General features: G+C 44.5%; 1 protein-coding gene and 1 pseudogene across 1 annotated transcript in view; one reads left to right on the plus strand and one right to left on the minus strand.

The window, feature by feature from the left end:
* The window catches only part of FAM174B (family with sequence similarity 174 member B), a 32,528-nt gene extending 11,319 nt beyond the window's left edge, over positions 1–21,209 (plus strand). The window contains exons 2-3 of the mRNA XM_063090476.1: positions 9,138–9,269; positions 19,227–21,209. Coding sequence (XP_062946546.1) covers positions 9,138–9,269; positions 19,227–19,230 — 136 coding nt within the window. The 3' untranslated portion in view covers positions 19,231–21,209. The remainder of the gene's footprint in view (positions 1–9,137; positions 9,270–19,226) is intronic.
* LOC134371691 (ragulator complex protein LAMTOR3-like) lies at positions 11,751–12,303 on the minus strand (annotated as a pseudogene).
* Positions 21,210–25,225: the final 4,016 nt, after the last annotated feature.

A 25,225-nucleotide genomic window follows, 5' to 3' on the forward strand; every position in this document is an offset into this window, starting at 1 on the left:
GGAGGAAAGTTTTGAGTTGAAGTCACCAGGCGAGCAGGACAAAGCCACACTGCAGAGGCGACAGATGGACTGTGGGTGGGCTCTGGGAGAAGGGTCTCCTGTGAGAGGGGCAGCCTGATACAGAATTTCAAAATTTATTTCATGGACTTACTTTGAATTTTATTTATTTATTTACTTGGTTTTGAAATAGGTCATATATTCACATGGTTCAAACTTCACAAAGAACGAAAGAGAATATAGTGAAAAATCTCTTTCTCACTCTTGTCCCTCAGCCACGAAGTTTCCTTCGTTAGATGCTGACTCCAATTTCTTGTGACTCTCTCCAGAGATTTTATAGATATAAAAACAAATGAATGTAATACATACATACGTATACATACAAACATTTTTTTTCCCTATTTTTTGTAACAACTTTAGTGAGATATAATTCGCATCCCATACGATTCACCCATTTAAAGAATCCAACTAAATGGTTTTTAGTGTATTCACAGAGTTGTGTGTGCATCACTAATATCAGTTTTAGAACATATTCATCACTCCAGAGAGAAACCTTGTGCCCATCAGTGTCACTCCCTGTGTCCCCTTTCCTCTCCAGTCGTTGGCAACCACTAGTGTACTTTCTGTGTCTATAGATTTCCTATTCTGGACTGTCTGAATGGAATCATACAGTAGGTAGTCTTTTGTGAATGGCTTATTTTATCTAGCATAATGTTTTCAAGGTTTGTCTATGTCGTAGCATGTATCGGTACTTCATTTTATTACCAAATAGTATTCCATTGAATGCATATATCACCTTTTATTTTATCTGTCCATTGGTTGATAGATATTTGGGTTATTTCCACTTTTTGGCTATTATGAATAATGCTGCTCTGAACATTTGTGTGCAAGTTTTGTATGGACATATGTTATCATTGCTCTTGGGTGTTTACCTAGGAGTGGAATTGCTGAGTCATGTGGTGACTCTATGTTTAACCTCTTGAAGAATTGCCAAATTGTTTTCCAAAGATGCTGCACTCTTACACATCCCACTAGAAGAGTATGAGGGTTGCAATTTCTTTGCATGCCAACACTTGTTATTGTCTGTCTTTTTGATTATAGCCATCCCAGTGAGTGTGAAGTGGTATCTTTTTGTGGTTGTCATTTGTGTTTCCCGGATGGCTAATGGTGTTGACCTGCTGTGCATGTCCTTATTGGCCATTTGTATTATATCTTCTTTAGAGAACTGTATATTCATATCTTTTGCCCGTTTTAAAATTGGGTTGTCTTATTATTGAGGTGTAAGAATTCTTTCTATATTGTAAATACAAGTGTCTTTATTAGATATATGATTTTAAAATAATTTCTTCCATTCTGTGGGGTTTTTTTTTTTCCACTTTCTTGATGGTGTCCTTTGAGGTGCAGAAGTTTTAATTTTGATGAGGCCCAATTTATCTATTTTTTTCTTTTTCTGCTACTGCTTCTTGTGTTGTATTAAGAAATAATGGCTTAATCCAAGGTTACAAAGGTCTGTGCTGTGTTTTCTTCTATGAATTTTATAGTTTTAGCTCTTACATGGAAGTCTTACATATATATATACTTATATATAAATTCCATTTTGAGTTAATTTTTTTATATGGTATATAGGGGGCCCAACTTTATTCTTTTGCATGTGGATATCTTCCTTATCTTTTACACTATGCTTGTCATCTTGCTTTATATCTGTATTTATATATTTATATATGTCTCGTGTGTCTGAGAGATTATTCTTTGTCAGTGTATAAAAAGCGGCTTCGTTTGTTTATGTAGCTGCTTAGTGTTCGTTATATGGATGTATCATAATTTATTTAATCAGTTTTCTGTTAATGGACGTGTAGATATCACTTCACACATGTGGAAACATATCTGTAGGAAAAATTCCTAGAAATGGAATTGCTGGTTAAGGTAGTTACCTCTGTAACTGATGGGTATTGCCAAACTTCACTCTGTATATGTTGTAACAATTTACATTTCCATAAGCAGTTAATGAGAGAGGTTGTTTTCCTACATCATTGACAACAGTGTGTTTCCAGACATATCAAGTTTTGCTAAATTTATAGGTGAAAAAAGGAATCTCGGTGATTAAATTTGCATTTCTTTTACTGAGTGCGAGATTGGATGTTTTTTCATAGTTAAGAATGCAGAACTACTTGCGTTTTCTTTTTTTGTGTGTGTTATATCCTTTGCCAGTTTTTCAATTAGATTATTGGTCATTTTTAATTGATTTGTAGAAACTCTATATATGTTAAGGAGGTTAGTCCTTTATCTATAATATAAGTCAGAAATATTTCCTCCAACTGATCATTCATCTTGACTTAAGACATTTTTTATGTATTTGAATTTATCATCCTTTTGTTTTTGTGGCTTTTAGGCTTCTCCCATGTTTTCTTCTAGTACTTTTATGGTTCTGTTTTCTGCATTTAAGTCTGATCTATCTAATTTATGCTGGCATAAAGTATGAGATATGAGTGGTTATCAACAGAATATATTAGATGGGTTACTTTTTTCTCATTCATTTGAAATGCCACCTTTATTCTATACTAGATTCCAGTGTGTATTTGGGTCTATTTCTGGACTTTCTATTCTGCTGCAGCGTCTGATTATTAACGTGGCACTACTACTGTGTTCAGTTATTGTTGTTTTGCAGCATGGCTTAGTCTCTGGTAGGTCCATTTTCATTCATTATTTCTCCTTTTCAGAATTCTCCTGGCTATTTTATTCTTGCTGCTTCCCCTCACTCACAACCCACCTATGAATTTTGAAATCTAGGTCCCCAGCAAAAATCTGTCTATTTTACTGGACTTCATTAAACTTGTAGATTAATTTAGGTGGCTTGATATATTTATGAGATTGGAACTTCCTAGTCAAAAGCACAGTATGCCCTCCTTTTGTTGACACAAGCTTTTTTTTAGTTGCTTTGGTCATAGCAGGAGCTGGCTGGCAACCAAAAGAACTTGTGATTGGACCTACGACTGCCTGAGAAGTATCTGTTGAGTGCTCCTTCTAGGGCGTGGAGACACCCGGACTCCCAGTCTATGGCCCCAACTGCCAGACCCCAAATTGAACCAACCCTTAAGGGTTTAGTCTTGTTTTGTTTTTCTTTGTGGGGGAGGGCGAGGAAGGAGGTCTGCGTAGCTCTGGCGTTAGCCTCAGCCTCCTTGTTTGTGTAAGTGATGCATCTGAGTGCTCACTGGGAAACCCATTTCTGACCAGCTGTTGAAAGGTCCTTTGTGTAAATAAACTCTCTGGCTTCAGGATTGAGCGTCTCCTCTCTCGTTAGAAATGTGTATTTTAGTTCTAGTGGAAGGATGCCTTGTCCCTTCTAGAACTTCTTTGGCCTTGCCTCTTTCTGTGAAGACGACATGGACATTTACTTAAAACGGAGTTTGTCCTTTCTTTGTTAAGGCCACCTGATGAATGGGACCCTGTTCCAGAAAGGAAAAACTGCAGCAAGGGGCCATGCTGTTGAGGACAGCCCAGCAATCCCTTTCCTCTTGTTTTCTAAATCTCCTCCTTCCTCAGCAGGAAGTGCTTCAGTTTTCACAGGCTGCTCTCTCTGAAGGTATCCCCACCCCACCCCCTATACGAAAGGGACACAGCTTTGTAAGTAGGAACAGTGGGCTGTGACCCCAGTCTGACTGCAAACCTAGGCTCTTTCTAGAAAGAGGTGCTGTGCACGTCTCTGCATAAGGTGAGGGCTGAGGAGACTCTGTTGACTTCAGACTGCCCCGGGAGCAGTCCTATGAGATGGGGTCACCAGGATGTTCCTCTTCATGGAAAAACCTGTTCACAGGTAGCCCTAAGCAAGAATGTCACGCTGTCGTCACTGAGGCACTGAAGTTCTTTGTTTCCACAGGGGAAGAGTCCTAGGGTTTAAAAGGGCTTGAGCAAAAGGGAAAATTATACTTATGTGTGGAAAGTCTACTATTAAAATGTGGGGAAAAAGTCCCTAGATGGTGTGTGTTATTACAGTGGTGGTTTCACTTCACGCCAAGCCTTCCTTTAGAGACCTTTTCCCCCAGTTACAATTCCTTAGGTTTGGTTGTGTGTGACAGAAAACCCGGCCTGGACTGGCTTTGTGAACAAGAGAGTAGCTTTGTAGTGCTCAAGGAGGGCTGGCTTTGGAGTAGACTTAGGACTTGGTCTCTCTCTCCAATCTGCCCCTTACCACATTGGCTTTATTTCCTGTTTCTGGAAGGTGGCGAGATGGCTTCCATCTTCTGGGTTTCAAGGCCAGTGGTCAGGGCACCCACCTGCCCCTGTTCCATCCTTCCCAGCCGAGGGTCGTTGGCACTGACAGGGCATGACTTCCTCTCCTCTCCCCTGCCTCTGCCTGGCCTGGGGTTGCGGTTTATCGATTGACTCAGGCTTAAGTTCCACGTTCACTCCTGGAGCTTGGGGGTGGCGGGGCTTCCCCAACCACAGGGACCACATGGGAGAGGGATTTACCAAGGCCCCAGGAGATATAGACCCCAGCTCTGCTGCTTATTAGCTACATGGCTGTGGGCAAGCTGACTTCTCTGAGCCTCAGTTTCTTCTGCTATGAGACATAGATAACAGCAGCCTGTTCCTCATAGGGTGATTCAGAAGTTTTGTGTGTGATCATATATGTAAATAGCTTAGCCGCCACCCAGGAAGAGCTCAAGTCTTTTGGAGTGTTATTGATATAAAAACACACATAATAGTGTCCACACTTATCGAAGAAAGAGCAGGACTCGGCAAGGTTATTTGGGTTTCAAGTGCACACTGATTTCCCATTTTCTCACATTCTCTCTCTGAGGTAGGGTGGTTCAGTGTTCTCTGACCCCAGGACTCAGGGATCTGAAGGTATGTGGGAAATGCTGATTGACTCTGTTCATAAATTTCCCTTCTGCTGCCCGGTACATAGCTAGTAAAGGAAGAGTTTGCCTTGTAATTAGCAATCCCACTCTATTCACACATTGTGCAGTTTCTCTCCCTCCTATCAGTGGAGGCCCTTGTCAACCCAAGCTGTGCGCCTCTGCTCAGAACGTATCTTGGTGTCTTTAAACTCCTCACAAGACTCAGTTTTCCCTTATTAACACACCCAGCAGTGAAACAGCAGAAATTACTCTTCTTTTATAAAGGGTGTTGTGTCTTGGTAAGTTGATTGTTTGAAATGTAATTTCTCCAGCTCATTATGTCAAAACTGGCATTTGAAGTGCCCATCGGGGGCTCTTGCTAATGGCTTTTTGTATTAGTCAGTTTTTCAGAAAAACAGAACCAATAGGAGATATATATATATATATATATATGTATGTATGTATGTATGTATGTATGTATGTATGTATGTATGTATGTATGTATGTGTGTATATCTGGAAAGAGAGAGATTATAAGGAAGTGACTTGCACAGTTGTGGAGGCTGACAAGCCCCAAAGTCTGCCATCTGCAAGCTGGAGACCCAGGAGAGCCGACGGTGTAAGGTGCAGTCTAAATGCAGGCAGGCGTGAGACCCATGAGGAACTGATGTTTCAGTTTGAGTCCAAAGGCAGGAAGAAAACTGGTGGCCCAGCTTGAAGGCCATCAGGCAGGAGGAATTCCCCTTACTCCTTGCGGGAGGGTCAGCTTTTTGTTCTACTCAGCCCCTCAACTGACTGGATGGGGCCACCCACATTGGGGAGGACAATCTGCTCTACTCAGGCTGCTCATTCGAATGTTCATCTCATCCAGAAACACCATCAGAGTCACAGCCACAGCCAGAATAATGTGTGACCAAATGTCTGGGCACCCTGTGGCCCAGTCAAGTTGACACATAACATTAAGGATCACACCTTTGATGTAATCTTGGGGTTTGAGATTATTCTCTTAGGATGCGTGGTTGGAAAGGCTAGCATTTAGGCAGTGGAGGCACAGCTTTCTAGAGTCTGGTGTCATTTTCCTCCTCCTCCCATGGGTGAGTGTTCCAGGGCCTTATTTTAGCTCGTAGGTTAATTTTCTCATCACAAGTCTCTATAAACAATCAGAAAGAGGAAAAGTGATTTTATATGTGATGGGGATCCACTCCCTGGAGGCAGGGCTGAACTCAGAGCCTCCAGACCTTTTCCCAGGGTCAGCAGTCAGTCAGTCCTGCTCCAGGGCTGATGAATAAGTGAGGCTCCAAGCCCCCAGTGTACAGTGACGTTTGTGAATCAGATTTTGCATTTTTTCGACATTGTGATACCTGAGAAAGAGTCACAAACTGGGCAATGACTCCTCCGCCTGAAACCATCTGGGTGTCAGCCTTCGTGGGGGTCCACAGTGGGCTTCCTCAAGTCCTCGGGTTCATAGGACATCTCCTTTTCTAACGTTCCAGATGCTTTCTCAGGGCTGTGTTGGAAATGGGCAGTCCAGGCACAGGGCACAGTGAACAGAGGGGCAAGCCCCGCCCCTTTGCAAAACCAAGTGCTCCCTCCAAACAGCTGTGAATTATCTGGGCAGAGATTTAGGGCTGTCTTCCTGAGAAAGGTATGGTGTGTGGGTCTGTGTAGTTTGGGAGTTCAACCCTGCACTCGAGGGCTTGAGGATGGGTGGTTTTTCTTGTAGTGTTGTCTTGGGTTGTTTGTAGCATTTGGAGCTGTTTCTGGGCTTAAATTTCCCCCATCCAATATTGGAGATGGAATAGGTCAGGGATTATGGATCATCTAGGGCAGAATGCAAAGATTTATTTTACTTCTTTGGCGGGGAGGTGTAGAGAAGAGAAGAATCTGATGGAGAGAATGTGGGACCAACAGGGTTTATAAGGTTAGCATTTGTATTCCCACACAAAGCCTGCTTCCAAAATACCCTTGTTCCAGGGCCACTAGTGAGGCGACTGGCAGTGTCCCTTTGGTTTATCCTTATGCCACAGGCTTGGCATTAGCATTGTGTTCATCCCATGTTCAGAATCCAGGTAGACTCACACCCATGCCTCTGTGTGTGTGTGTGTGTTTACCTGTACCCCTTTTCTCTATGTAAAGAAACATGAGGAGCAGGAAGTGTAGGTTGTATAGGTTGCTTTATGTCAAAGATATGGCACTGAAATTTTTTTATGTAAGTGATTTGACACTTTAGTAAATCATATTTTTAGTAAATCATACTAGGTAAGACAAGGTCAAGTTGCTGTTGCTAAGAAATTTTTAGAAAAGTTGAAAGTGAAGTTCTGTTTTTATTCATTTTGCAAACTTACTGAAGAATTTCTCTGTGCTGATGGCAAAGAAATCTCGCCTGTGTCTTTGATGTGGCCTCCACTTGGGAACAGCTTAGGGTCTGTGGGAAGAATGTTTAGAGAATATAGTTCTTCAATGCCCTATTTATGACTTTTGGGGTTGGCTGGTTTCTCATAGACACTATCAAATACACATTCTTAAAAAGCAGGGATACCAGAGAAGACAAAGTAATTGGGGAAAAGTTCAAGGTAGTGGAGGAATAAATGCAAAGAGCATTGGTAGTAATAACAGTGTTACCAAGCAAGGGCTTGCTGCATGACGTGCACAGAAGCCAATACCATGTCACTGGCTTTTGAGAAAAGAAAAGGCTTTATTTTGCAAGGCCAACCGTCAGGGAGACAGTAGGCAAGACACTCTCAAAACTTTCTCCTGATCCAGGGGCTGGGCAGGTTTTAAGAGGTACCAAGCAAAATTGACTGGCTAGCTCCACATCGGGCCGTATGACTGGACAGAAGTGGATTGGCTGGCTCTGAAGCAGGCCATATATTGTAATGAAACAGCTGGATGCCGAATCTTCCTTGTTGAAGGACCTCTCACTTCCTAAAAGGCTCAATTGCTGGCTTTTTAGATGGGAGATCTTTGGTTCCTATGGGAGATCTTTGGTTCCTATGGAGTTCGAGGTCATCAGGAGGGCAAGGTCCTTCTCTGTGCGTGCTCAGCTTACATCCTGCAGGACAGCTTGTACTACGCCTTAAGATGGGGAAGTAAACCAGTTTCAACTAGTTTTAGGTGGTTTCAATAACATATTGAATGGATGGCATCTTAGACTTTCCAGTCATGCCCTGATAAATATCATGACCTCCACGCACAGTCTTACTCTAGAGACTGAAGCATCTTGGGCCAGTGCTTTCCCTGTGGCCCACAGTGGCATTCTACCATCCCAAAGGTAAAAGCGTAGTGTTGTAACCATTCTCCTCATAAATCCTCATGATGAAAACAAAATTGACTCATTTCACAAGTTTTTGTCATACAAGAGAGGATAGAGCATGTTTAATTTCTATTTATTATTATTTCTTTATTTTTAATTGACACGTATTGATGGCACATATTTATGGGGTACAGAGTTCTATTTCAATATATGTATACAAAGTATGGAGGATCAAATTAGGGAAATTAGCATATTCATCATCACAAAAATTTATCATTTCTTTGTGATAAGAGCATTTGAGCTCCTATCTTCTAGCCATTTGAGAACATACAATAAATTGTTAGTTATAGATGCCTAGCACTGCTGTAGACCACTTGAACTTATTTTTCCTATATAGCTGTGATTTCTATTTATTTGTTGTAGCTACTAACAGTGACTTTTGCCAACAACCTCCTTTCTGCAGGCTCATTAAGTGCATCATCTCAACAGGAAGACTATTCTTATCCCGTCTTATTTATGAGGAAGCTGACTTGCCCTGATCACACAGTAGAGAGTGACTGAGGTCTGACCCAGATCCCACTTGGCTAGCTCAAGGATGGTGTTGTCCACCGCATGGCTGTGCCAGATCCTATTCTCATCGACCATTTCGATCTTTTGTTCATCACAGATTTTTTATTGCATGAATTTTGCTTTTTTAAAACATTGCATTCAGATATTATTTATCATGATTACAGGGCAGGTATCTCTGTTTGATGGGTGAGGAACATAAAGGGTTAGCGAGGTCAGTCACTTGCTTGAGGTCCCGCGCCGTAAGTGGGCAGCTGGGGTATTGACTAGGTCTCCTGGAAGCAGCCTCAGCAGCTGGGCTGGAGCAGCCACATGGGTCACCTTTGGTTGGGATCATCCTGCTCTCAGATGGGAGGAAGGCAAGGAAGGGACGTAACTTAGCGTCGGCCACTGAGTCTGTGTCTTCCGGGTCTTCTGAGGCTCTGGTGCAGTGGCTCGTTCCCTCTAGACTGTGTTCTTGTCAACGTGCTTCTCCTCTTCCAGGTTGGGAAGGAGGTTAAAGAAGACCCGCAAGTATGACATCATCACCACTCCTGCCGAGCGAGTGGAAATGGCCCCGCTGAACGAGGAGGATGAAGAGGAGGAGGACTCCACGGTATTTGACATCAAATACAGGTACGGGCTAGGGACAGAGGCTTCCCGCTGGGCTCCGGGCCTCAGGTTGGTGGGACAGTTCCCCTTCAAAAGCACCACGAGTGGCGTCTTTGGTGAAGTATTGGGGTCTCGGAGCATTGTTCTCATGGAGGGACCTGCTCTGATTGCATCCTAGGACGCACAGAACCTAGGAACCGGCAGAGAGATGCTTCTTTCCTACTTTTCCCAAGTGAGAACGCTAAGTCAGCTTTAAGGTGGGAAAGGAAGTTTGAACTCAGACAGCGAGCTGGTCCTGCACTGGCTGTGGGGGTCTGGCCCGAGCAGCGGCCTGTGCCACGTGCAGTGCACCCTCTCAGCCTCGCTTACGTGGACGGCCGGGCGTGGGGTGCGTGGGGTTTGTGCTTGGATGGGATTTACTGCTGAGCTCCAAAGACAGGTGTGTTTCCTGAAGGTGGTCTGTGGGACTGTCGGAATGACTCTGTGACTTCAGGATTGTAGTGTGGGTTTCCAGACCCTTTTGGGATGTATTTTGAGTATGTGTGATTGTCAGTGGAAGAGCTGGGGGTGAGTGTAGTTTAGAGATGAGGGCTCCAAGGCCCAGAGAGGGGCAGTTGCTGGCCTGAGGTCCCAGTTATTAGTAAAAGTGGAACAAAACTCCCGGCTGGGTCCCAGTCCGAGTTTCCCCTTGTTCCATGGCTTTTCTGTGCCTGGGAAAGTGAGTCTCCTATACCCACCATGATTTTTTCTTCTTCAGCACAGCTTGGGCTGTCCTTGGTCCTTGGTCCTTCTCGGTAAATCAGCTGTCAGATTTAACAACATTTGGAATTTTGATTGGAACTGCATTGACTCTGTAGATCAATTTAGGGAGAATCAGGACCATTATGTTAGCTCTTCAGTTCATCAACATGAATTGACTTTCTATTTATTTAGGCATTTTAATTTAATTTAATTATTATTATTTTTTTGTTTTTTAATTAATTAAATTTTTTTATTGATTATGCATATTCATGGGATACAAAGCTGACTGTCACCACCTCTGCCCAAGATGTGATATTCAATCAGATCAATACTGTCAGCATGCCCATTACCACAAATTGTAATTATTCCTCACATTCCCCACCCACCCTCTCCCTGACCGCCCCCCCACCCCTGGCAACCCTAAGTCTGCTCTCTCCCTCTGCAAATTCAACGCACCACTGTGGTCTTTCCTTCCTTCTTTCTCTCTTAGCTCCTATTTACGAGTGAGGACATGCAGTATTTTTTCGTCTGTGCTTGGTTTATTTCACTCAACATAATTTTCTTCATCCATGTTGCTGCAAATGGCAGAATTTCATTCTTTTTTTATGGCAGAGTAGTATTCCATGGTGTATATATACCACATTTTCCTTATCTAGTCATTTTAAAAATGCCTTTCAGTATGTTCAAAAGTTTACTTACAAATGTTTTATAATTGTTGGTAGATATATTCCTAGGTGTTTTACATTTTGATATATCTATGAGGGTGCTTCATAAATTTCATGGAAAGATTTGTATTATCTTTTAATTCTGTTTTCCACAAACTTTTGGAAGTGTACCATTGTGTATATTTTATTTTAAAAAATGCTATTTATGTTTAGGTCTGAAAAAAATGGCTGTATCATCATGTTTATATACATATTGATTTTGGAAACAGAGTTTGTTAATGAATCACACCTAAATTTTATAAAAAACATACAAATGTTAAAACTGATTGGTTACAGATAGCAGAGTGGGGGAAAAACTGATTAGCTATAATTTGCATTTTAGGTAAAGAGCTGCACCCTTTGAAAAGAATCAAATCAATTAGTGATATTCATTCATACAGAAAATAATACTATACACTTAGGAAAATTAGTGATTGTACTGATTTTATTGCTAAGCCATTTTATGTCTCACATTCAATACAAAGAAATACAATATAATATGATGAAAACTTTGTCCTTATTATTTACAGTAAGAAGGGTCTGCTTCCTCCTGCAGCCCTGGGTGTATTGTACAATAGGGAATACTTGATGGTTTGAGTAGATCAATGTACGAGGGGTCTTCAAAAAATTCTTGGAAGGGGCTGGCTGGTTAGCTCAGTTGGTTAGAGCATGGTGCTGATAACACCAAGGTCCAGGGTTCTATCCCTGTACTGGCCAGTCACCAAAAAACAAAACAAAACAAAACAAAAAGTTCATGGAAAGATTCGTATTATTTTCTAATTCTGTTTTTCTGTGAACTTTTCGAAGTACTCTCAATCTGTTTTGATTTTGAGCCACTGAACAGAATCTCATCCATATTTAGTGACTGAACTGACTCCATGGGAACCGTGATAGTCTGAATCATTTTTGTGGTATCCCCACATCTCATGAAATAGAAAATCCTAAACAAGGAGGTATAACAATCAATCTGTCCAGAAATTCTATCTATAAACTCTTTCTTTAATATAAGGTGGGAAAATGGGCCCTTCCTTGAGTACATGTATACAAACGATACTGTGGCCTAAAGATGGCTGGATTGAAATTGTGTCTGGTATAATGAAGACAAGGTACACATTGAAACCACTGTCAGATTAAGAATTTCCACACCTTGTCTCAGTTCTTCAAATAGTGGAGAGTGTTCCTCTTCTAAGCTGACAATTAGTCCTCTATTGGCAGTGCTGCTGGATGTGAAACTTAGCACCAAAGTTAAACAATTAAATTGAGCCACCTGGTAGGTATTAAGGTAACATAATACTTTTGTTTTTTGAAAGTCCATGTGTGCTCTCTGACCTGCTGCAAGGGCAAAAGTAGGTGGGAAAACAGGTGTCCAAGCAGGCTCTGGAGTACTTCCATTGGCCGGTTCAGGAGCAGGCCTTCCATCTCTATGGGATATGGCAATACCATGGAGCCCTTCAACACTTGGTGACTTTTCATACAGGAATCGCTATAGTTCCCTTGAGCACCTTAGTGTCTCTCTTCTGCCCTATTCTAGGCAGAATCCCAGGATGTGGCAAATCCACTTGTATTAGTCTCGCCCATAATGAACCCCTTTGTCCTACAGGATCAATCTCCATGCCTGGATTTCTGCTCTTGGAGCTGCCAGCTTCTCTCTGCTGTCACTTTGGGGACAGCATCAAACACACGTTCCTCTGTAAGCTGCTGTCACATGCTTCATGACCTCGTCTCTGATATCTTTTTAAAAATATCATATTCTAACTCTTTGTTCATGGTAACTGATTTTTTGAAATATCGATTTTTTAAAAAATCCAGCAACCTCACTAAGCTCTTATTATTTCTAGAAGTATGAATGTGGATTCTTTCAGATTTTCTATGAAGAAGTGTCATCTGAGACTAATAACAGTCTCTGTCCTCTCCTCCCCTTGCCCCAGCCAGTCCTTAAACATTTTTTAGCCTTTTTGTACTCTTGGCATCTAAGTCGTTGTTAAATAGAAGTGGTGATAACAGGTGTCCTGTTGTCTTATTCTTGATCTTAAAAGGTATCCTTTTAATATTTGAGCATTTAGAGTAGTGTTTTTTATAGAGTTTTTGTAGACTTCCACCCCCGCCCCAGGAAGTTCCCCTCTATTCCTGGTGTGTTGAATTTTATTAAATGCTTTTTTTCTAGCTCTATTGATAAGGTCATACTTTTTTCCTTTAATCTGTTATGGTGGCAAATTTATTTTCATTAATTTTCTAATATTAAATTAATTTAGCATTCTTGAGATAAAAAGAGCTTGATCATGTTATCTTTTAATATACATTGCTACATTTTAGTTTCCTAATATTTCATTTAGGACTTTCTCGTCTCTCTTGATGACTGAGACCTGGTCTGTCATTTTCCTATTTTGTAATACCCTTGTCAGGCTTTGGTAAAAGTTTTACCAGTCTCATAAAATGAGTTGGGAAAGTGTTTCCTTATTTTTTTTCTGGAATAGTTTGTATCATATTAGAGTTAAGTGCTTCCTAAATGGTCAGTAGAGCATGGTGAAAGTGGCGGGGTAAAACTGATGCTTACTTTGTGCAAAGATTTGCAAAAACCATTGATGTTCAGTTCTTTGAGAGGTTAGTTATGGGACTATTTAGTCTTTATCAATTTCTTCTTGGGTCATTTTTAAAGGATCATATTTTTATGGGATTTTGTCCATTTCATCTAAGTTTTCAAATGTGCTGTCCTGAAATTGTTCACAACATTCCTTTATTATCATCTTTTAAATCTCTGTAACATGTGTAGCTGTGGTCCCCTTTGCATTCCTATTATCGATTATTTTTTTTCCTTTTCTCCTTTTTCTTGATTAATCTTGCCAGAGTTTAATTTTTTTAGTCCACACAAAGAATTGACTTTTGTTCTTTGATCCTTTCTATTATCATTTTCAATTTTCTGTTGATTTCAGCTTCCCCTCAAGTTTTCTTTGGGTGAGTTCTGTTCTTTTCTAACTTTTCCCTTTGAATATGAAGCTCATTTGTTTTCAGCCTTCTTTTCTAGAATAAGCATTTATTCTGTAACTTCTCTGCTTTAGCTGCCTCCCACAGACTTTGAGGATCATTGTCAGGCACTACCCTGCCTCTCTGTTTATTTTGAAGACCTGAACCTCAAGTAGCTCCTATTAGAAGTTTGTACTGCTTATGGTTGAAATAAAATCAGGATGTGAGTGAAGTTGGAGGTGAGTCATTAGATATAAGACCACTGTAGTTCTTAAGTCCAAAGATGACCGAGCATTTAGAAAGACTGAGTAGTAGTAGCTTTTCTATTACAGATGTAATGTGTGTTATAGAAACGACAGATAAGAAACAGGGAAAATAAAATTACCTATAATCTCACTACTTAACAGTAACCACTAGAGTGTGTGTGAGTACATATCTGGAATTTTCTTTTTTATAGAAATAGGACCATGTTGCACATGCTGTTTCGGAACATTTTTCCACCTGAACAGTGGATCACGAGCAACTTTTCAGTTTAATAAAGATGAAAGAACAAAGGTTTTAAGGCCAGTTTTATGTTGGGTTTAGTGTTTTTGAGAACTTCTGTCTGCATATTGATAATCTGTTCACAGGTACTGATTTTTCCTGTTTAGACATAGCTCAACCAAATTAATTTTGGTTCTCTCTAGGAGACAGACTACATTTAAATTGGATGTGGTTGAAACTTTGGGTTATTTAATGATTGAGTGGAAAAAGGAAAATCATGTTGGTGCCGGGGCAGTCAGACAGTCACCTGCCTCTTATTACACCTGTAACTCTCTGACAAACATCTCGCGACATAGCCTGTACATCAGCCAGGCTTGTTTTCTCGAAGTTTTAAGCCAGGTAGGAAGTGAAAAGGAAGGCGTAGGTGAGCAGAGTGAGGTTTCTGTTGACAGCCCTCTTTTCCTGTTCCTCGCACTGGGGTGTTACAGTCCGTGAGATAAAACCTCCAGTGCTTAGGGCCATATGGTGTTGGGGCGGGGGAGTCTGTAGGAAAAGAGTTTCCAACTCTGTACTTAAAAAGGCTAATTAGAAGGGAGAAATGATAGCTAAACAGAGTATAGAGAACCCTGGGGTTTTGAAATGGTTCCATATTTCAAGAGACATTTGGATTTTGGTTGTATGTGTTTTGAGCTTGGTTGGCCTAGTGTGCAGTTGAGGTGGATGTTTTGTCCTCTGTGCATCCGTGGTTTATTACGGGAGTCTTTTGTCACACCCTTAGGCATCCCGCAAGGCAAGGCAGATGCTGACTCTTGCTCCCGCTTGTGTGGCAGGCAGCCCAGCAGCTGTGACAGGCACAGCCCAAAGGTACTGCTGGGAGATCCGGCCACTCATGCTAAGAGGGAGGTCTCTGTCCCCGCTTCTTATGCGTGGAAAAGATGTGGCTCCGTGGGGGTGTGGACAGGCATTCTTGAAATGCTTGCCTCCCACCCTGAAGTGGATTGAGCTTCCTGCGGGAACATAATTAGAAACCGATGAGATTTCCGCTGCAGTGCTGGGGACTGTGCCTGGCATCTTGTGTTGGGAACAAAGGACATTTGGTGCTGTTTGCAGCAAGAGGCCCTTACAGGGTAGGCTGGGAGTGGGAGAAAACAGACTTGACTTGCTTATCCTAGACCAAGCCTGGGGCTCTGAGTCTCCATGGGTGCTCTTACAACAGCTGCTAAGCACACTGGGGCAGGAACTTCTTACGGTTCCTTCCACTTACTAAGGACCCCTGACTGGTTGGGCTTGGAAGACCCTTCTACCCTCTGCATGCTTCCTTGTGGTTTTTGGAGGATGAGGAGCTGAGCTGTTGGGAGCATCAGCAGGTGGACAGCTGCAGGGGCAGTGGTAATGGGAGCTGTGGGTGTCATGAGCTCCTGAGGCCTGGAAGGAAGCAGAGAGGAGCCAGTGACCTGCAGGCTCCCCATAGGTGCTGAGTATCCTACCTGGACCTGAGACAGCATCAGCAGCCATCCCCATACTTGTTTGAGTGAAGACCTGCCAGCCCTCTTCCTTACAGAATGCAGAGTGTGTGTGTTAAAAACAGGCATCTCATGGAGAAGTTTTGTTGCTTTGAAAAGCAGTACTGGCAGTCTGTGGGCAGTTTTCAGTTAGGATATCATGTGGCCAGGGCACCTTAAAGCTGAGTTTTATGTCTGTGAGGAGAGAGCCTGTGTGAACAGGAGTTTGTGTGGCCATCAAAATTCATTAAGTGAATCTGACTCAGTTTCCTGCCTACTGTTTATAGTGCTGCAAAAGAATCAGGCAGAAAAAGAAAAACAGCGCAAATAATCCTAAGTAGCCATGCTTTTGCAAAAGCAAGTCATGTTTTTCAGTTCTTTTCCTGCGTTTAGTGTCCTGGGATGTGAGCTGAAGTGTGGCGGGCTCCCCGACGTGGTGGTGGTGTCCTCACGTCTGTCCATCTCAGGCGTACTCACAAACGGAAGCCCCTCCAGCTTCCCTGTCATTTGTTCCCGAGGCTGCTGTGCCCCCTTCCCGAGGCATCCTTGACTGCTGCACCTAGAGGTCAGTTGTCAGGGTGCTGGATGCCATTGACAGGTGCTCCCATGTTGAGGGTTGTTGCATTTGCCAGACAAGCTTCTTGTAAAACATGGGACAGACACAAGCTGGACACATCACTCTCCTTTTCTGGGATGGTTATAACCCAGTACAGGACAGTTGGAAATCTAAATAAGCCTGGGTCACAGCAACTAAATACAGCTCTTTCTGGTTTGTCTTAATGACAAATCAGGAATGCCATTAGCAGTTTGGCAGTTCTGGGGGATGGGAATGGGGCCGACAGATCTTCTGGGAACCTCTGCTCCTCACCCCCTTTGTTATGACTGCAGGCCGGGTGAGCCCAGCACAGGAGACAGCCAGGACCACAGACACTTCTAGACCACTTGGCGGTGCCCTAAGGGAGGGAGGACTAGGGTGCTGTCGGCAGCCAGGAGGGGACAGGGAGTTCTTCCCAGAGGAGGTGAGGCTTAGGGCAACTTTGAAAGGACCAGGAAGTCAGCCCAAAGTGGCTCAGCGGGCAGGGAGTAGTGTGTGCAGACACAGGGACATTTGTGCATATGTGGGGATAACAAGATGGGCTTCAGCCTTGGCCTCTGCCCCCAGGCCCCTCCTTGGGGGGGGGCGGTCTCCAAAGTTTTGGGTCTAGAAATGGCCTCAGAGAAATAGCCAGACAAAATAGGGAGAGTTGGATGTGACAGCAAGCCTCTTCTGTGGCCAGCATGTCCCCAGGTCTGTTGTCCCCGCAGCATCGTTCCCAGGCCTCAGTCAAACCAGAGAGACTGCTGGCCCAACCAGCTACACTGCCCAGACTTGGGATGTGGCTCCACCGCCTCCTGGAGAGACCGAGAGAGCCAGCAGCCCTTCCTGGTCTCAGTGGACACTGACAGGTGTGAGCATGGCCGCTCTCCCGTGGAGGCATGTGGAAGATTGCTGTTTCCTTTTTCCCAGGAGCAGCCCTGGGGGTTTAGTCCTGCTGTGGAAGGAGGCTGAGCAGGTGTGAGGTGCTCGCTCTGTGAGCAGCAGTGGGGCTCCCTTCTCTGTGCTCTGTTGCTCTCTACTGTGGGCGCGCGTGCATGCGTGTGTGTGCATACATTTATTCTAATGGGCACAGGGGGTGTAAACAGCCACCTGTGGGATGGGGTGGAGGCAGAGAACCTGGTAGAGGATCCCTGGGTACGCTCTTGGGGCATTTGTAAGATGCCCATGAGAAGGTGAATATTCAGGCGGTGGTGGTATAGAGTTTACGTCTCTGCTGATTCTGATGGCCTGCTCCTTCCAGACTCAGCAGACCCGCTGTAGCCTGCTGTTGTTCATGTGCACGTCTATTCTGGTGCAGCTGTGGGGATTGGTCGCTTCCCTCTGGTCTGACCTTTGGTTTGGGTCTGAAAGCTTTGCTGCTCCTTCCCCAGTCTCCGTGTCCCGCCCCTCGTCCTTGACACTGAACATGCAGCGGGATGCAGTGGACGGTCTGGTTGTGGAGTCAGACCTGGTAGGAGCCTTAACATTTGAGGTCCTCAGGCTCTCCGTCTGTGTAGTAGGTGTGAGTGCTGGGGCTCCGAGATGTCAGTCGTGTGGGTTAGTTTCCCCACTTCCTGACCCGGACGAGGGGCAGGTGGATGCTGTAAAAAAGCCAGCCTGCACCACTTGGACATGGCTGCTGGAGGTTTATTATTTTACTTCCTCTAGTCTGAGTACGGAACCTTAGTGGCTAATATAAGGATACCCATAGCTATTTTTTTCATTGTTCTTATTTGGAAAAAATGTTCAGACTTAGTGCAAAAATAAAAATAGTATAGGGAACACCCTTATACGTTGTACCTTGATTTTCCTGTTGTTAACATTTTATCTCTTTTACTTTATGATTGCTCTGTGTGCATATATGTGTGTGTGCACATACAAAACATTTTTTTCCTGAGTCATTTGAGGGTAAGTTACCTATATCATGGCCCATTCCCGCAAATACTTAAGTGTTTATTTTCTAAAAGTACGATGTCCTCATCTTTTAGTGAATAGCTACTTGATATGATAGTATTTATATTTAGGATCATGTAATATTATGAAGTTTGTTATTTTCTAAACTCTATTAAATCATTATTTTTACATGTGTGATTCTAGAATGTCCATAAGCAGATATCAATAGATGGTGGTGGCAGCTTTAAGTGGTCAGATTTTCCCTCCTTTTCTAAGTCCCTTTAGATGATGTCTTGAATAGATTGTTTTTAAACTTTCATTCATTGCACAAATATTTCTTGTGCCCCTTACATTGTCTGACATTGTGCTTTAGCGCTGGGGTGAGTTTAAAGGTGAGCAAGTGCAGGTGTGGGTCTTGCCTGCATGAGCTCCCAGTCTAAGCAAAAGACATACGCTAAACAGATAATTACATAAACCAGAGGTCAGTGAACTATAGCCGGCGGGCCAAATCTAGCTCACTGCCTTTTTTTGTACGGCTCATACCAGGAATGGTTTTTACATTTTAATGGTAGAAAAAGCATCACAAGAATGATATTTTATGACATGTAAAAGTTATATACAATTCATATTTCAGTGTCTGTTAATAAAGTTTTATTGGAACACAGCCATGCCCAAGCATTTCTGTCCTGTCTGTGGCTGCTTTTCCACCATGATGGCAGGGTTGAATAGTCACCACAGAGACTGCAGGACCTGCCACACCTCAAATATTTACTCTGAGCTGGTATAGGAAAAAAAAGGTTGCTGATCCCTGACATGAACACCCATTGAAGGGCTAGGAAGAAGGGACATAGGGAGAAAAGAGGCTGTGCACCAGGGGGCCTGTGGGCAGCAGAGGGAAGTGAAGGGGTTACCTGCAAGAGTGGAGTGTGCTTTGCAGACGCATGCTCAGAGCTCCTGTGGCTGGGGAGTGTGGAGTTTTCAAGAGCTTGTGTGGCAGGACTAGAGATGGGGGAGGAGAGAGTGACAGCAGGTCGCATGGATGGAGACTGTTAGGGAGGGGTCAGGACAGGTGCGGGGCTCTGCCAGAAGGTGCTGACTCTTGTCCTTCCTCTTCTTTTAGGTAAAACCCATTTTCCAGCGTGTGGGCATCCTGTGGAAAGTTGGTCAGCTGCAGCCTGGGCTGTGAAGGACCTGGGAGCCATCTCTCTTGTCAGAGGCATCGAAACCAAAACAAACATGGTTTATGAGGCTCTGGCTCCGTTGTATGTGTGGGACGTCTGCTCAGATGTCACCGTCAGACTTGTTTGCCAGGCACCACTCCAGAGTCACCTCTGCCACCCTTTAGACGCCCCTTTAAAATGTTACCCCTTCTTCTCTCTTCTTTAAGAGGTTTTTTTTTGTTTTGTTTTGTTTTTTGCCTAAGAGGAGAAAAGAGAAACCTGTTGAATTTAAAAAAAAAATTTTTTTTTTAAAGCAACTATTGACAATAGTAAAAGAGATCTAGAGGATGAAGAATCTAAAAGAAGCCTGAAGGATAGCTCAGCTGTGTATTTAGAATTTCTAACATTCTGCTCTCCGGGATCTACATGCAAGAGACGTCTGACCCTTTGGTGGTCTTTCTTGTTTGGTCGGTTCTGGTCTTATTTTGGTGATGGCTATGTGAAATTTCAAAGTAGAAGTGCTTAGAGCTGGTCAGCTCTTACCAGAACCAGAAGAGTACATGTTTATGGCTCCTTTTCTTTCTTTTTTCCAAAAGGCTCAACAGAAATAGGCATGGCTAATTCACAAAGAATTTCAAATATCAGGGAAGAACGCATATGTGTGTGTGCGCCTGTGCATGTATACATATGAAATCATTTCTCCTTCTCTGAAGGGAAAGGAAAGCGCCAGGCAGCTTATGGTGTGTGTTTTGTGTGTGTGTGTGTGTTTCTCTGCCCTTTCAGAGTTCTACATTGTTTGTTTTAGAAGGGTAATGAAAAAAAAAATCACTGTGGTAATTTAAGTGAATGGTGATTAGGTTGGCTGGTAAAAGCACACTGTCAGGGACTATGTTTGAAATCAGCCCAGGCCAGGCTGGACGAGAAACCCACCAGACCCAGGAGGTTACTGTGGAAAGGCCCCTCCCACAGGTGTGGGCGACTTACCTGGGCTTGCTAGGTGACATTATCTGGAGATACCCTTCTGGAAACCTGGCCTTGGGCTGACTTCTCAGGTGGATAGAGGCCTCCCATTTAACTGTTTTCCAGTGTTGAGGTTATTTGCTGCCACTTAATATGCTTCTGCTAAAGTCTATGAGCAGTGCCTTTGGGACCCTGGGATTCTGTTCTCTCTAGAGAGGTGTTTTTTATTTTTTATCTTTTATTTTTTTAAATCCCCTCCTTTCCTTTCTGGCATTGCTTCAGGGTCTGTATATTTGCCTGTTTATAGTCCTGCTTCATGGTTTTGGATGAAAACTCCAGCCTTTTCCTACTCACTCCCATTTCCAGGTTCTTCAGTTTCCTGAGAAGGGCTGTTGTGCTGGGGGGGTGTGGGAAGGGCTTAGCGAGGCCCAGCTGGGCGTAGGTTCCCCCCACGGCCCTATTGTGTTAGGAAGGCGCGTTGGCCTCTGCAGGCAGGAGAACCCTCTAGAAGCCAGTGTACAAGCAGCGTGGCCAGCTGCCCTGTCTGCTGTGTGGAGCCCCCGTGTCCTGCCTGCTGTGCGGAGCCCCCGTGTCCTGCCTGCTGTGCCTCTCCCTTCCACCTCCTTTGTTGACTTTTCTTCCTCCCTACCTGCCCCCCCATTTGCCAGAGGGGTGGGACTGGAAACAGAGGGCCACGGCTGCTTTATCTCTCTCCTCCACGCTGCGCTAATGGCCAGAGTGGTGACTCCAGGAAGCCGGGCCACTGAGCAGCTGGGCGCCCTCTCAGCCTTCCAACTGGAACTGCTGGCTCACGCTCGCGTTTCAACACTGCCGCTGAGTCATCGATCGGAAGCTGGATTCTCCCAACTTATTCTCCTATCTGCCAGGTGCTCCCCTCTGGTTCTGGCAGAGGCAGCCAGGAGAATGACCTTGGTGGAACTTCAGCACTACAGGCGCTTGAATAAAAACCGTTTAGACGTGAACCACGTGTGCATTTGGTTTGGATGTTTGCTGAGAGGGAGGCTGGGAGGTGCCTTCTCATGCTTAGGAATGTGGGCACAGGGCTGTGGAGGAGGCCAGGGCTTGGGGGCCATTGGCAGGTATCTGGCTCCTATGAAATGGTGCTTGGTGGGGGGAGGGGAGGGCATGTTATTACTATATTGACATTTGTAGGCTCATTTGATCTTATCAGTTCCAGGAAGCTGCCTCTTTGGTTAGGAAATACAGCACCCGCATTGTTTTTGGAGAACCTTGGAGTCTCTCCGGGGAACACAGAACCAATCACGTCAAAAACCTCTCACTGGCTTGTTACTGACTTGGTTTCTGTGAGTGAGAGTGGGACAAGTCCAGTCTGGGTTAGCACCCAAGTGAGTAAAAGCCAGAAAGAAAAGCTCCTTTGCTTCCCGTCTAACGTGGTACCCTTGGAAGTGCCAAGAAGCTGGTGGGTGTGGTCTGCTTTCCTCTTCCAGTTTAGTCTTCTCTGCAACCAGAGCGGAAACTAGAGTTCTGGGGGCAGCCCTTTCTTCAGCAGAGCTGCGAGGGGAGCAAGCCCCTGAGGGTGGGTTTTCTTAGTCCCCTCAGAGTTGTGTCCTGCACCGAGTCTCCATCCTGTCACATTGGTTTGTTATGGCACCCAGAGATGAGCCAGCCTAAGGGGGAGGAGTGTGCTCCGGAGTCAGTAGAGGTCCCTTCTCATGGTGAGGTTGGGCTGGTGTTGCAACTTGCCTTTATTTTTGAGGATTCGGCTAGGAATCCATCCCCGCCATGCCCCCTTCTACATAAGGAAAACCCGTCTTCTCTGATGAGCCACGGAAGACCTACGGAAGCCAGCAAGTCAGAGATGATTCCTAACATCCAAGCCCTTCCCTCTGCTGCCTGCATTTCCTATTGTAAAAGTATTAATTGTGTGGTTATTCTCACACTGCTGGGGATGGGGGAGAGGTTATTCCCAAAAGGGCCCTGATGAAGTCTTGAGTTTAATTTGTGTTCCATGCTTGTCCCCTTCAGTGAGATTCTTGGGTTTGGATACCAGTTTAATGGAATCAGGGGTAAATGACCCAGAACAGCAGGGCCTGGGAGGAGGGGTGCACTAGCACCCTAAGCTTGCTGGTGAGATTTAGCAACTGAAGCCCTTCAAAGGGATTGGTGGTGTCAGTTTCTGGGGAGGGGAGGGTCGTGTTACAAGCATCAACAAAGGACTATGACAGCACTGGGGAGAAAAGCAGTAAAGGGTATGATGACGGTGACAATCCCATGCTGCCTTCGCCCACTGGATCCTCCCCAGTCACCCACCTTCCCTGTAGCAGCATCCTGAATTTGCATATCTGAATGTGCATATGTTTTAACCACTGACAGCTTCCTGGGCCTTCTGATTGTATTTGGGATAGGTCTTTTCTTATGCATGTAAGTGGTTTAATCCTTTGAAGGTGAGGGACAGCAGGCTCTGGGGACCTGGTGGTGTCTGCTCCAGCACCACCAGTGCAGGAAAAGTGTCTGCCCCAGTAAGGCCCCTGGACTGCTCCTGCTAATAAGTGGGAGCCAGCCCGGTAATGCCAGAATTTCTTGTGGTTTTTATTTATCAGAGAATTCAAGAACACTTGATGTAGATTCAGTGTCTACAGCCTACTACTGGTGAAAACAGGGTTTCTTTTCCATTATTGGGAACCAGATAGACACGAACATTCTGGGTGGTGTTGAGCCAGGCCCTGTGTTGCTACCTGAGTCTTGGGTCAGCAAAGTTCCTCATGACTCTCCTTGTAAAGAGCCTAAAAATTTGCTCTTATTTCTTGTTGAGTTTGCTTAGTTGGCTTATCATAAGCTTCATTTTTTCGGGGATGGGCTTTTTGGTGAGTCAAGTGGACGTGCACAGGAACACACGAGCTCTTGTGTGTCTGGCAGAGCACATGGCCCACAGTCTCTGGCTTAAATGTTTATGGCTGATCCAGCACGGGGTGCCGTGAGCAGGTGTCCTGCTGTGAGCAGGTGAGAGTGTTGTGAATGAGTTATTTTCAGAGTCTGCAAGAAAACCAGCTGGCTGATGCTGAGTGTGATGGGAAGAAGAATCCAGATGCGGACAGACACACATATGATTCCTGGCCCTGCCGGTCGTGAACTGTGTCACCTTGACCTTACTTTTCCCACCCGAGGTATGGGGGCAAGCTTACTTCTTTGGTTATCATGACCATTAGGTGATATAATTTAGCAGAGTATGTGCCTGGCACTGGAGGCACCTGGGAACTGCCACCACTAATCATTTTTGAGTTCCCACTGTGGGCCAGGTGCCTTTGCATACACTTTCTTAATCTGTCCTTTAGAGATTCCTTTGGGTGGTTCATTCCTGGAACAGACTCCGAGTTCTGTAAACATTTCCACTGGTCCAGGGCTGTTTCCATTGAACCCCTCCCCGGCTCTCCATAAGAAAACAGATCTCCTAATTGCATAGCACTTTTACATCCTCTGAATCCTACAAACGACGTGATGAGGTTGGTGATAGTCTTCATTTTGTACATGCAGGAACAGGACTAGGAGGGTCAATCACTGCACAGGGTCACATGGTTTATAAAGCACAGGTCTTGGACCGTCAGTCTCCTGCCCTCTCCAGCACTTTTCCCTGAGGGGAAGAGGTGGGGACTTCCCTTTTGAGACCCAAACAGTTTGCACTTAGGGTAGGTAAGAAGTCTGAGTTCTGGGCCAGAGAGAGTTAAGGTCACATGTCCTGAGAACCTCCCCACATTTTAGATGGCCACTGTCTGGCCATGGCCCACTGGTAGGGAAAGGAGTCTGCAGGGCAAAGGGGATGTGCCCACTGGTGCCCAGGCCCTTCTTTTTTTAGATCTCACCTGAGCTCCTGGGACCTTGAAACGCTCTGTCCAGATCCTCTGAGCTGCTTTCCAGGGCCTGTGCTGGGTTCATTCTCCCTAGGTCCACTTGTCTGCTCACAGCTAGTCCAAGAGTGGCCAGGTGTAACTGGGACTTGGGTGTGGACAGAACTCAGATGCTCAGATGCTCAGGCTGGGTGTCCACACACCTGTAGAAGTCCCTGCTATGGTGGACCAGACAGGGATGGTGACAGGAGAGGAATGGGCTGCGTGCCAGGGGAAATCCTGACCCGAGCCCAGCAAGGGTTAGGAGCAGGATGGCTGAACTGGGCCCTGACTTGGGCTGCGCTTTGGGGAAATAGTGCATTTGATTTTCATTTTACTTCTGGTCTCAACACTGAAGAGCCCACTCTTGGTACCTGTGATGTTACATCAGACCATTTGCTAAATTGGAGTCTGGATCTGGGAAAATTTTCCATGTCTCCTCTTTTATCTCATCAAACACGTAGAGATGTGCTTTGAGATTGCCACTGTTCCAAGATCGCATTGTTTTTCTTTGTAATGATTCTGCTTCCCACATAAGGTTTTGAGACTATTATTGATTGAGCCAGCCTTGAGATCAACCCCCATTATCTGATATTCTCGTTCTCTCTCCCAGTTCCCTGGAGGTCTTGGTAAACATCAGTGTACTTTTCTCTCCTTACTTTAGTTGGAATCACTATCCATGGAAAATAATTAATGGGAATGTTCTGGGCTAGAAAGTGAACAACAGAGTTGGAATAAGCACTACATAAAGTAACTAATGAAGTGGAATAATCTCCTTTTTGTTTGAAAGCTACCCCAGGAGTACGTTATGCTGCCTGGCTAATCAGTCTCACTCTGTCCACCCTTTGGGCAAGATACTGAAATCCTCAGCTTCCCAGGAGGTAGGGAGTTGGGGAGGGTTGAATGTGATAAGGCACACACAGTGCTCGATAAATGGCATGTCATTTTGTTACACATCCAGCAGGTGTTCCGGGAGCCTGCCGGGCTGCAGAGGTGAACGAGACAGGCACGCTCCTGACTTTTAAGGCTGTTAGAGTAGGAGGGAGATAAGTTTTGTACACAGAGCCCCGTCACTTCTGTCATCTGCTTTACTAAGGCATCTGAGACAAAGAGCATCAGCTACTGTTTATTGAGAT

This window comes from Cynocephalus volans, chromosome 3 (assembly GCF_027409185.1).
Source record: "Cynocephalus volans isolate mCynVol1 chromosome 3, mCynVol1.pri, whole genome shotgun sequence".
Classification (NCBI taxonomy): Eukaryota; Metazoa; Chordata; class Mammalia; order Dermoptera; family Cynocephalidae; genus Cynocephalus; species Cynocephalus volans.